The following is a 13986-nucleotide window of genomic DNA, read 5'->3' on the forward strand; positions in this document are numbered from 1 at the left end:
CAGAATTAGATTTGAGTTGAATATTTCCTGTACAATGGAATTAAATGCCACTTATCAATGCAGATTTGATCTTGTAGAGCAGTGGACTTCTAGTCAGAGAAATGTTTATATAGGATTTTGCAGTTCTGGTAGGTTGAGTTGAAGACCTTGACAATAACTGGGGGGGGTTCCAATATTATTGCACCGATGTAAAGCTGACTGCTTAAAAATAATTGTAAGAAATGCATTTTGATTTGCAATAAATATACCATTTTTGATTCTCAAAAATAATCACTGACAGAAGCCAGTGAACAAAGTTCTGTCCAAGTTCCTGGGACTTGAGACTTTAGAGATACAGCACGGAAACAGGCCCTTTGGCCCACCCAGTCCACGCTGACCATCGATCAACCTGTACACTAACACCGTCTTACATACAGCAGACAATTTACAATTTAACTCAAGTCAATTAATTTACAAACCTGTACGTCTTTGGAGTGTGGGAGAAAACCGGAGCACACGGAGAAAACCCATGTCGTCATGGGGAGAATGTTCAAACTCCGTACAGACAGCGCCCATAGTCAGGATCAAGCTCGGGTCTGACGATGTTAGACAGCAACTCAACCGCTGCGTCACTGTGCCGCCCTTCCTTCCCAACATGTCTTCCCAAAGGGTGATGCAAGAAGACAGCAAGGCCATAGGCCCTCTGCCTGATTGGCACCAAATAATCCAAATAAGGGGAGGCACAGTGGCGCACCTTGTAGAGCCGCTGCCTCACGGTTCTGGAGACCTGGGTTGAAGCCTGATCTCTGGTGCTATCTGTATGTAGTTTACACGTTTTCCCTGTGACCGTGCGGGTTTCCTCCACGTGCTCCGGTTTCCTCCCACAACCCAAAGACGTGTGGGTTTGTAGGTTGATTGCCCTTAGTGTGCAGGGAGTGGACGCAAAAGTGGGTTAACATACAACTAGTGTGAATCAATGGTTGGTGTGGACTCGGTGGGCCAAAGGGCCTGTTTCCATGCTGCATCCTAGAACTAACCTTTAAACTAAAACTACTTCTCAGCATTAAACTAAAACTTCTTCTCTCAGCATTTTCAGCCACCCTCCCCCAGCTACACGTTTGTCACTGTCGCCCTCAATAAAAAAATAAACTCCTGACCCTTCAATAGTGATCCAATATTTTGATGCCTCCCCCGTTTCCAAACATATATCTACTGTGTTGTAGTGACTTCTGAAGTTCCTTAGGATATTTTACTCATCTAAGTGTCATAGCTTGGCAGTGGTGTTGTCCAAAATAAACGCTTGTGATATCAATCAGTCTCCACTATTCTACAAATCTTTAGTTGAATAAAAAAAATGTCTAAGTTAAGTTTAATTTCTGTCTTGCAGGGAATTGGATAACAAAGTGATCAAGTGTTCTGAATACGATGGCCTGATTGAGTTAGCAACCATATGTTCACTTTGCAATGACTCTTCTTTGGATTTTAATGAGGTATGATTCAAATATGCTATGACATTATGTTGTATTTTGTTACATTGGACCGATTGGTGATGAGATGCAGCTGGAAGATGAGCTGGGTGGGGAGGAGGGAGCAAGGAGGATGTAAACGTGAGGTGAAGTATATTGGAGCCAATGAACAGAGTTCTGTATAAGCTTAGTTTTGAGATACAGCGTGAAAACGGGCCCTTTGGCCCACCAAGTGCGCGCCGACCAACTCTCACCTCATACACTAGTTCTATGTTATCCCAGTTTTGCACCTACTTCTTATACACTAGGGGCAATTTACAGAGGCCCATTCACCTACAAAGAGGCATGTAGGAAGAAACCGGAGCACCCAGAGAAAACCCACACGGCCACAGGTAGAACGTATAGACTCCATACAGACAGCACCTGAGGTCAGGAGTGAACTTGGGTGTCTGGTGCTGTAAGGCAACTGCTGCACCACTGTGCTGCCCTGTTCTCCGAACTTGCCTTCCCAAAGTATATTAGAAGAGGCAAAAAGATACTGGGAATGGTGTATTTGTAGCTCATTTAAACACATTTTACTGCTCTGCGGCATACTACATTTGTAGATGAAGGGGACCTCTTTACTGAGAGGGAATTGCACCCCTCATCTGTATCACTCGCCAGGCTTTGTTCTCCCCCCCCCCCCATCTCTCTTCCAACTTTCTCCTCCACCCCCACCCCAATCGGTCTGAATAAGGGTCTCAACCAGAAACATCGCCTGTCCATATTCTCCCGAGATGCTGCCTGACCTGCTGAGTTACTCCAGCACTTTGTCCTTTTTTGTGAACTAGAGTCTGCATTTCCTTGTCTCTCACAGAGTGTAGGTTGGTATTTATGGTAATTTTGGTTAATTTTGGACCTCCATGCACTGTCTAGGCAAAGATGATGGAACCTCACCAATCTTGGACAAGTTCAAAGGCAAAAATGAATAGAGGGGTCAAATTGCTGAGAGTTCCTTATTTTGTCCTTTAGGGTATGGATGCGACTTGCAAGAGCAACTTAATCTTTGTCAGCACTTTTCTTGCGATCTAAATGTCTCTCTGGCATGACTAAATCAGCATAAAACCATGAGTAAAACATTTCTGCTTAATTGGAAATGCTGGTAATTGTGTTGCATTATAATCCAAGTCTCTAATGCACCTTTGATTTTGACATTAAGGGGGAGAGAAAGTACTTAAGTTGTCATATGCTCTTTCATGAAAAATAATGTATTTCTATCGCTACCCCTTAATTGAACAAAATAAATCTTTTCCTTCCCAGCATGAAGTTTTTGATTTTTTTTGTGTGGTCAAATATGATTTGTTTAATATATTTTAACTGCATGTTTCAGACCAAAGGAATCTATGAGAAAGTCGGGGAAGCTACGGAGACCGCACTGTGTTGCCTGGCGGAGAAAATGAATGTGTTTGACACAGACTTAAAGAGTCTAACCAAGATCGAACGTGCCAATGCTTGCTGCTCGGTAGGTTTTAATTTTAAACATGGTTTGTTGTTGTGAGAATTTTTGTATGGAGAATGGGGGGTAGAAAATAAAAACCATAACCCAATATTTTTATTCTCCAGGTCATCAGGCAACTGATGAAGAAAGAGTTCACTCTGGAATTTTCAAGAGATCGGAAGTCCATGTCAGCGTACTGTACTCCTAACAAGCCCACTCGATCGTCCGCGGGCAACAAGATGTTTGTGAAGGTAAAATTTGAAATGTATTTCATTTTATTTTCCTTCTGCAACTTATTTTTGCGCTTTTTAGTTTCACCATGGGAATAATATGTTGATATCATTGCAACTTAGTTTTTTTTTTTAATTGTCATGTGTACTGAGGTACAGCAAAAAGCTTTATTTGCATGCTATCCTAGCGGATCAAATAATACCATACATGAATATAGTCAAGTCAAACTCGATGGTAAACACAAAGTTCTGGAATACCTCAGCGGGTCAGACAGCATCTCTGGAGAAAAATGATGGGTGACGTTTCGGGTTGGGACTACTCAACTCGACTACTCAAACTCGAGTACAATTGGTAGAGCGAAGGGGAAGATATTGAGTGCATTGGCTGACTGAGGTACAAACTTATGTTGTCTTGTCGATATCTTTGAGCAGACCTAGCACATGCAACATTGCCCATTATTCAAGATGGACCTTCTCCCTAAAAATCAATCTCTTCAAACCCTGCTTTAGATTATGAAATGTGCAAAGTGCAGACTGTTAGAAAATCATTGAGAATGGTTGGTATCTCACAGACCAGACCTCCAGCCAATGACTCCATCTACACTTCACGCTACCTTGGAAAAACAGCCAACATAGTCAAAGGCTTCCCCACCCCGGTCATTCCGTAGCTCTAGTCCTGTCCAACATAAGGTGCAGAAGCTTGGAAGTGGCAGCACCAGACTTGGAAACAGCTCCTTCTCCTTTGTTATCAGGCTTCTGAATGGTTGTTCCACAACCCTACAGTCCAATTCACCTCAAACCCATTGTGGACATACCATTAGCACATAATACATAAGCACGTACCACCAGAAAGCGTGCACCAGCAGCCAACATAATCAAAGACTAGTCCCACCCCGACCATTCCTACTCCCCGCTGCCATCTGGAAGAAGGTACAGAAGTTTAAAAGCGCAAACCACCAGACTCTGGAACAATTTCTTCCCCTCTATTATTAGGCTTCTGAATGGTCTTTCCACAAACTAGGGTACTGACCGATTCACCTATACCCCATCGTGGAAATTGGACTTTGTCTATGGATCTGATCCACTACAATGCTGAGAACTATATCCTGCACTCTGAATCTTTCCCTTTGCCGTATTAATTATGTGTTAGTTTGACTTGATTGTATTTATGTATAGTATTATCTGACCTGATTGGATAGCATGAAGAACAAAGCTTTTCACTGCCCCACGGTACTGGTGGCAATAATAAGCCTAAACCTCGCTGTGGCCAAGATGTGGTAAAGGTACAGCAACTGTTTATCTTTTGCATTTGCAGGGTGCACCCGAGAGTGTGATTGACAGATGTACTTATATTCGTGTTGGAACTACGAAGGTTCCCCTCACTAAGGGCATCAAGGAGAAGATTCTGGGTGTTGTGAAAGACTGGGGATCTGGCAGGGACACCCTGCGATGTCTGGCTCTGGCCACACGAGATAATCCGATCAGGAGGGAAGATATGAATTTGGAAGAATCATCAAATTTCCTTAAATATGAGGTTAGTAATCATCAGGAAAAAAAAACTTGTGCTGACCAGTACTAGAAAGGAAATGTTGTCAATTAATTACAGGTATTTGGAAGTCAAATGTCGCCTTGGTGGTGAAGGTCATTCCTTATGGCTCAAAGATTCTCACACTCTCTGAAGTGTCCTGAATGTTCGTCCTAAGAGAATTGCACCATTTAAGATTTATTAATTTCACGTTCATGAGTCATATGAGAATTCACTATGCATTGTTGACTAACTTGAACATTTCGGTAGCCAATGGACTCTGGTCAGTATTCCACGGTGTTATAATGAATTTATCAGCTGGGTTGTGGGTCACAAAAATATAATTAGATGTAATGGGCAAGTATCTATATGGCATTGATACATAGAACATAAAACATAAACCATATGACATAGGTACAAAATTGGCACATTTGGCCCATCGAGTCTGCTCTGCCATTCCATCACGGCTGATCTATTTTTCCCACTCACCCCCATTCTCCTGCCTTCTACCCATAACCTTTGACACCCTTACTAGAACCTGACAAGAAGGGTCATGACCCTAAAACATCAATTTCCGCTTTAAAAATACCCAATGACATGTCCTCCACAGCGTGGCAATGAATTTTGCAGATTCACCACTGCCAGCTAAAATAAATCCTCCTCGTCTCTATTCTAAAGATGTACCCTGACAATCTGAGGCTGTGCCCTCTGGTCCTAGACTCTCCCACTACGGGAAACATCCTCTAAACGTCCACTTCATCTAGGCCTATCATTTCTGTATATATTCCAATGAAATACCGCCTTATCCTTCTAAAGTCCAGCAAGAACAGGCCCAGAACCATTAAAAGAAAAATCGTAGATACCTGCAAGGTGTGTTGATAATATTAATTTGTGCGCAGAACTCGGAACCACACTTGGCAGGGTGTAAAATGCATACTTTCTCCAGATAACTATAATGTTATTTTGGAGTGAACATGATTCCAGTGTGAGAGCGCCAAGCAATTGAAAGTTGGAATGAAATTATTCCCTACTGGCAGGGCAGACCTGCAGTTCTTTAGATGATTTGATTAATGTGATTTGCCATTGAATGTCATTGCTGGTAGCATGCTCTAGATAACCTTGCAATGTGATAAGGTAAGCCATTTGTATTGTTACATGAGACAATTTTAGAATATCACAAGAACTAGGAAGGATTTTTACATCTCAAAATAGAGCATTTTTGAGCACACTAGTTCTTCTGAAATTGTATTGGAATGATCCTTGCTGGTAGTTCACTAGTCATATCACATGGAAATAGGCCATTTGGCCCACGATGCCCCAACTACGCTAGTCCCACCTGATGCATTTGGCTCGTATCCCTGTAAACCTTTCCAAATCTATCCTTGTACCTGTCCAAATGTCTTTTAAATATTGTTATAGTACCTGCCTCAACTACCCCCTCTGGCAACTCATTCATATACCCACCATCCTCTGTGTAAACTATCTTGTCTTGGTTACCTAGATGATTAGGTTATGTTTCCCAATAAAAATGAAAAAAAAGGTCAGTTTTCCGATTTCTGGACCAAGTAATAGGTTTAGAGGATGTACCCCACAGTGAAGAATATCCAACAGGTGGTTAGTTTTTAGGTATCCATGTTTGCAGCGTCTAATGTGAATTGCTGAAAATAAAATGTTCTTGAATACTTTGTGTCTGACTTTAACCTTGATGCATTCTAAAATTTCCAATTTTGGAAGCAGCATAATTGAATTATTTTGATTAGCATGTAATTAGATCTGTCCGTATTATTGAGGCTGCAGCACATTACATCATACTGTTCCAGAAGTTGCTCATTTTCTACTTGTTCAAGGCAAGGGAGTAAATTCAACTGCAGTGCCCCCTAGAAAGAGAATATTTACAGGATTCAGTAAATGTTATTAAACATCTATTCATTAATGTTCATCAACTCCTCCTTGGATTGCCAGCTCTCACAAAGACTAGATGTTAACAAGGGAGTAAGTTAAAATGAACAGCCATGTATCTACAACCTTAAAATTTATCTGATGCTATGATTTTAACTTGATCCTGGAAGAATAGGGCATTGTCCAATAAATCGGTTCCTGCGACATTTTGGGAACCAGACAGCGCTTGGTTAGGGTTGGGTTGGGTGAGATCGGGCTGGGAGGAGAGAGGGTAAGCAAGGGTTACTTCAAGTTACAAAGGCACTTCAAGTAACCCTTTTTTCCCCACTCTCTCAATCCTTCCCCCATCCTAGTTCTCCGACCAGTCCTCCTGATTAAATTTTATCTTTGTATGCTTCGTTGTCACCTTTCCCTAGCTAACAATGATCTATTCTACATTTTCCTTGATCAACTTCCCGTTTGTTTTCTCATTTTCACACCTTACCCTTCCATACCTCTGTGCCTCCCTCTCCCCTGACTCTCAGTCTGAAGAAGGGTCTCAACCCGAAACGTCACTCATTCCTTCTATCCAGAGCTGCTGCCTGTCCCGCTGAGTTTCTCTAGCATTTTGTGTCTATCTTTGGAGGGAATCTACTTTTCCTGTCTGCCAAAAATAAGAGTACATTTATATAAGCGTTTCCTTGGTTTAACATTACAAATATGTGGCATTTACTTTACAATGCTATTTATCTTTGACAAATGCAGCAATCTGTTTGATGCAACCATTGATTCCCATTCCAGGTGGACCTCACGTTTGTAGGTTGTGTTGGTATGCTTGACCCACCAAGAACAGAGGTGGCTGCTTCTATCAAGATGTGCAAGCACGCCGGCATCCGTGTCATCATGATCACCGGGGATAACAAAGGCACTGCTGTAGCCATTTGCAGGCGCATTGGTATCTTTGGAGAAAGGGAAGATGTGGACAAAAAGGCTTTTACTGGCCGTGAGTTTGATGAACTTTCCCTGGCGGATCAGAGAGAAGCTTGCTTAACTGGTCGCTGTTTTGCTCGAGTAGAACCTTCCCACAAGTCCAAGATTGTGGAGTTTTTGCAAGGATTTGATGAAATCACTGCTATGGTAGGAACTCTACCTTTTGAAGTACAATTTCCAATAATCTTTTGCTGTTTTACTTTTTAAACTGGTTCGTCAAGCGACTTCAGTGCGGTAAATTGCAAATGTAATAACAATGAAACAATGAAATTCTTACTTGCAGCAGTATAACAGGCTTGCAACACAATACTCATATAAACTGTTTAGTTCATTCCTGGTAAGTGATTCAATATTTATCTCGCAGATGAGCAGACTAAAAAGGATTGAATGTGTTTGTGAATAAGCTACCCATATTCTCTACATTTGATTATTGCACTACATTGCATAGTAATTCAATTAAACAAAACACTGCTCTATCTCCATCCTTTAAATACACCTTGCTGAATCTTTTCATGAAGATGGTGGGGATTTAGCATTAAAACAAATCATGTCAAAACAATGCATTTGAAATGCCAAATTACTTTTCAAATTGATTTGGCCTTTAGTGTTGTGTGTAAAGACTGTTTGTTCAAAGATGTTGAACCTTAAGATTGTGGAATTCCTAACGACTGAGCAACAAAGAGTGGGAGGTTAATTAATCTTTAAATATTGAGAGTGCCACAAGAGGGGTAATGGAATTGGCTTCAGCATCACAGGATTATGGATGAGACATTCAGCCAAGATTCTTGGTCACTAAGCTGTAGATCCTACTGAATGTTTCCATGCTTAGACATAGTGTGAAGAAGCAGCATTGGACTTGACTGTGACATTCATTTGGTAAAATAATATTTATAACCAAAGTTGAGTTCTTTAAAAAGAGGGTGTTGGACAAACTGCGCTGTGCTTGAAGCATCCAAAACCTTATTCCAACTATACCTTCATGTAAAAATGTGATAAATAGGGGTGGAGTTCTTGATCAGATTTGTGCTAACAAATAGTTCATCATTCTGCTACTTTACCAAGTTGAAACCTGTTCATAGAACATAGAACAGTGTGGCTGAGGAACAGGCCTTTGGCCGACAATGTCTGTACCGAACATGATGCCAAGTTAAAGTAATCTCCTCTGACTACACATAATCCATATTCACCCCCCCCCATTCCGTGCGTATCCATTTGCCAAACTAAAAGCCTTGTAATGCCACTATCGTATATTATTATTACTATTATTATTACTTTTATATTCTAAATATTTGTAGATGCTTTTTCTAAAATGATTGTTCATGTTCCTTGTAAGTTTTAATTGGTACTAGACCAAGTGCAGACCCGTTAGGTAGAGTTCCCCCAACGCAATATTCCACCACTACCCCACACCCCCCCTCCTCTCCCTTTATTCCCCCTCTTCCCCATTCTCCCTCCTCACCTACCCCACTTTACCCCCCCTCTTCCTCCCTACACCCTCCTCCCCCACTTTCCCCTCCCTCTCCACCCCCTCATCTCCCTCTACCCGCTGCTGCCCCACTCCTCACCTTCCCCCTATCCCACCCCCACTCGTCACCTCCACCACATCGCGATGTTCCACCAAACTGCGCAGGCGGGCTGCCGCATTCAAAGTTGTGCCGTTGTCGGCTGAAATTAAGTTCAAGTTAATAATGTGAATAGAGGATCCGTGGAGGTATTTGTAAAGTAGAAGGAAACTTACCCGTGGAGCCATTGAGTCCCCTTTGTGAGGCCAGGCAAGTACACGCGAAAAAAAAATGCAGATTTATTAAAAATGATATTCGGGATCCCATTGTGACTTCACGACGTTGTTCGCTGCTGACGGGCAGGGCAAGTGGAAAAGTTATTTTTGTAAAAGTGTTTTGTAAAGTTTAAAATGTGTATAACTTGTAAACTATGACATCAATCCGAACGAAACTTGCCATGGCACATCCCAGGACAATGGTGAGTAAGGTGGGCCAAATTGTAGCGCTATCGTGTACTGTTTTGGCGTAGTTTCGGGATCACACTAACACACACACGCATCCATACAAACAAGATGAGAGTCATATATATTATAATAATAATAATACATTTTATTTAATGGGCGCCTTTCAGACATCTCAAGGACACCTTACATAGTAATCGGAATAAAAACATATAATCGGAATAAAATAAGTAATAAAGACATCACAGAGACACAAATTAAAAACAGAATTCAATCCAAAAACAGAAAATCAAAAACACAGTGTGAAGAGAGAGCAGCGGCAGCTAAAGCGCGCTAGCGTCCACTCTCCCTTCACGGCAGCCATCTTGGACACAGACCTACAGGATTACAATTATGTGCAAGCTCGGCTGATGGCAGAAGTTAAGTTAAAGTTAATAACTTTGGGTTTAAAATACGGAACAGATAAGTATGTCCATATACCATTGTATAAATATATACACACAAGGATAAATAAAACAGATAAAGTGCAAATAAACAGATAATAGGCTATTAATGTTCAGAGTTTTGTTTGAGTTGAGTTTAATAGCCTGATGGCTGTGGGGAAGAAGCTGTTTCTGAACCTGGACGTTGCAGTCTTCAGGCTCCTGTACCTTCTACCTGAAGGTAGCGGGGAGATGAGTGTGTGGCCAGGATGGTGTGGGTCCTTGATGATGCTGCCAGACTTTTTGACAATACTGCAGTAACTCTGGCTCAGCTATCATCTCTGGAGAGCATGAATAAGCAATATTTCAGGTCTGGTCCTTTCAGAGACTGAAGAGAGGGCAGAAGAACGTCGACAGACACCGTGCTGGAGTAACCCAGCGTGTCAGACAGCATCTCTGGAGAAAAAGGATGGGTGATGTTTTGGGGCTGAAAGTAGAAGGGGGGTGGGGGGAGGATCTGGAGGTAGGGTAAGGCCAGAACAAATCAGGGCTGTCAACAGATGACCAAGGACGAGTAGATTCCTTGGTCATCTAAAGGCCCATTTTTATCTGGGGAAGAGGTGAAAACAAAGGGATACAAGGATGCAGACAGTGGAACAAGCAGGACAACTAGGGTTGGACATGGGGAAGAGAGGGAATGCAGGGGTTATTTGAAATTAGAGAATTTGACGTTCATACCTCTGGGTTGTCAGCTGGCCAAGTGAAATACGAGGTGCTGTTCCTCCAATTTGCGTGAGGCGTCATTCTGATAGTGGAGGAGGCCCAGGCCTGAAAGATTAGTATGGTCAGAAGAACATCGCCTAGCCATGTTAAGTCTGAAGAAGGGTCCCGACCCGCAACATCATCTAGCCATATTCTCCAGAGAAGATGCCTGCCCCGCTGGTTACTCAAGGTTTTTTTTGTCTGCATTCCTTGAGTCTACTTCTGTCTTCAGCTTGTTCTCTTCATTTTAAACCAATAAATATTGTGCTAACGGTGGTAATGTTCCTAATCTCAGCTAATTTTATGTGTCATCTTTAGACTGGTGATGGTGTGAATGACGCACCGGCCTTAAAGAAGGCAGAGATTGGAATTGCCATGGGATCTGGTACAGCCGTAGCAAAATCTGCCTCTGAGATGGTACTGGCAGATGACAACTTCTCAACTATCGTAGCGGCAGTGGAGGAAGGCCGCGCTATCTACAACAACATGAAACAATTCATTCGCTACCTCATCTCTTCCAATGTTGGGGAAGTAGTTTGGTAAGAGACACTGCTGGTACACATCTATCATTCTCCTATCTGGCTATTTCACAAACAAACATACATTGTATTTCTCAGACTCGGAATGCAGAGAAGATTTACAAGGATGTTGCCAGGACTCGAGGGTCTGAGCTATAGGGAGAGGTTGGTTAGGCTAAGACGTTATTCCTTGGAGTGCAGGAGGCTGAGGGGGTGATCGTGTACAGATGTATAAGACCATCATGGGAATACTTGGGGCAAATGCACATCTTTTACCCAGAGTTGGGGAATCAAGAACCAGAAGACATGAGTTTAAGGTGAGCGTGGAACGATTTAATGGGAACTTAAGGGGCAACCTTTTATAGAGGGTGGTGAGTATATGGAATGAGCTGCTGGAGGAGGTAGTTGAGGCAGGTACTATGACTACATTTAAAGTACATTTGGACAGGTGCATGGATAGGAAAGGTCTGGAGGGATATGGCAGGTGACAGCAGTACATGGGGCAGTGAAAGGGATAAGTTGCAACACAGGGCCTATTTCCATGCTGTATAACTAATCTTGTTCATTAAATGGAACTCTTTTTTTAAGTGTCTTGGGATTGTGGAATCAGTTTTACTTGCAATGACGCTGACGGAAAACTAATCATTTGAAATGGTTTAGATGAATATAGAAACAATCCATCTACTGTAATTTATAAATTGTTTTTTTATCTGAATGTAACAATGTGATTATCCTTTTACTCTACCTGTCTGCAGTCTTTAGAACACCACCCTGCTCGACGTTGCCCCGCTGGCTTTGGGCTGCCTAGTTTTACTCTTGCTAGTCCTAAGAATTACCTCCAAGGGCTTTGTACTCCAGTGCTATTTCATCTAATGTCTCATAAGGATATATCCTTATCCTTTTGTTTCTCAATTACAGGCTTTCTCTATCTGACACCAAGAATTGGATGAGCAGTAATCTCCTCCAGCAGAATAGCAGAAGGCACTGTTGGGTTCATGTAGCAGATTCATTCATGCAATCAACTCCATTATTCTACCTTAGAACTGCCCCAGGCTGAACCAGTCATACTCTCCAACCAGGGGAAAGATCCTGTGACCATTTACCTTCTCTATTACTTTTAGAATCACCCCAACTTCTATAAGCTTGTCCATCAGTCCTCTATGCTCCAGAAAAAACAACCCTACCCTAAATGTGTAGGAAGGAACTGCAGATGTTGGTTCATACTGGAGATAGACGGCAAATGCTGGAGAACGTCAGCGGATCAGGCAACATCAGAATGCGGCCTGATCAGCTGAGTTACTCCAGCATTTTGTTTTGATCTACAGCCCAACCCTACCCATTCTCTCCTTATAATCCAGGCCATCGAGTTCCAACAACATCCCAGTGAAACTTTTCCACCTCACACATCACCTCCAGTTCTGGTTGGTTCTTGGAATACTAGAAATGGCCAGCGTTAGTGATTTGAGAATGTACCTGAACCCCTTCTTTCATCTCTACTATTTAAACCCTGTGAAATGTGTGTTGGAACAAGGTTCTTGCACTGTTGCTAATGCTTTGAGGGAAAACTTGGAGTTATTATTTTGCTGCACTAAATTCCACATTTCAGCATTTTTTATGGATTAGTGTCCAGGGTAAGGCAGTGTGTTAATCTCAAGAGTCCTTCAAGTAAGCATTGATGGACTAAAGATATAGACATCCTTATTGTTAATTTCCGATAATACTGACTTCATCAGATAGTCCTGATTGATGAATGCAAAATGTGTGGCACTATGGCGCAGCAGTAGAGTTGCTGCCTTAGAGCAGCAGAGACCTGATTTTGATCCACACTCCAAAGACGTACAGGTTTGTAGGTTAATTGGCTTTCTATAAATGTAAGTTGTCCCTGGTGTGTGTAGGGTAGTGTTAATGTACGGGGATTGCTGGTCGGCACGGACTCGGTGGGCCAAAAGGCCTGTTTCCGGGCTGTATCTCTAATCTAAACTAAACACTCGACTAAATGCTGGAATAACTCAGCAGGTCAGGCAGCATCTCTGGATAAAAGCAGTAGGTGACGTTACGGGTCGGAACCCTTTTTCTCCAGAGATGCTGCCTGACCCGCTGAGTTATTCCAGTATTTTGTGTCTATCTTCGGTATAAACCAGCATCTGCAGTTCCTTCCTACAAAGGTAGTCCTGGTAAGTTGTCCTCTTACATAAACGGATCTTAAATTGAAAGCAAGGATAATAGAAAAAAGAAGTACAACTGCATGAAAACTGATAGAAATTACAATTCATTTTTTTCCCCTTCTCACAGCATTTTCCTAACAGCAGCTGTTGGCTTTCCTGAGGCTTTGATCCCTGTACAACTTCTGTGGGTGAATCTGGTGACTGATGGACTGCCTGCCACCGCTCTAGGTTTCAATCCACCTGATCTGGACATCATGGACAAGCCACCACGCAGCCCCAAGGAGCCGCTGATTAGTGGCTGGCTCTTCTTTCGCTACATGGCGATTGGATGTGAGTACATATAGAAACATAGACAATAGATGCAGGAGTAGGCCATTCGGCCCTTTGAGCCAGCAAAGCCATTCAATATGATCACAGCTGATCGTCCTAAATGAGTACCCCGTTCATGCTTTCTCCCCATATCCCTTGATTCCGTTAGCCCTAGGAGCTAGATCTAACTCTCTCTTGAAAACATCCAGTGAATTGGACTTCTGCGGCAGGAGGTACAGATGTGTGAAAACGCACCCCTCCACATTAAGGGATAGTTTCTTCCCAACTATTATCAGTCAACT

General features: G+C 42.4%; 1 protein-coding gene across 2 annotated transcripts in view; it reads left to right on the forward strand.

Moving 5' to 3' along the window:
* The window catches only part of atp2a2 (ATPase sarcoplasmic/endoplasmic reticulum Ca2+ transporting 2), a 103833-nt gene that overhangs the window by 73737 nt on the left and 16110 nt on the right, over nt 1-13986 (forward strand). For both annotated transcript variants that reach the window (XR_004415697.1, XM_033043270.1), the window contains exons 10-16: nt 1367-1469; nt 2815-2946; nt 3048-3173; nt 4468-4686; nt 7357-7692; nt 11011-11231; nt 13503-13705. Coding sequence is in view for 1 of the 2 variants with exons in the window: in XM_033043270.1 (XP_032899161.1) it covers nt 1367-1469; nt 2815-2946; nt 3048-3173; nt 4468-4686; nt 7357-7692; nt 11011-11231; nt 13503-13705 (1340 nt within the window). In the remaining variant the exon portion in view is untranslated. The remainder of the gene's footprint in view (nt 1-1366; nt 1470-2814; nt 2947-3047; nt 3174-4467; nt 4687-7356; nt 7693-11010; nt 11232-13502; nt 13706-13986) is intronic.

This window comes from Amblyraja radiata, chromosome 25, assembly GCF_010909765.2.
Source record: "Amblyraja radiata isolate CabotCenter1 chromosome 25, sAmbRad1.1.pri, whole genome shotgun sequence".
Lineage (NCBI taxonomy): Eukaryota > Metazoa > Chordata > Chondrichthyes > Rajiformes > Rajidae > Amblyraja > Amblyraja radiata.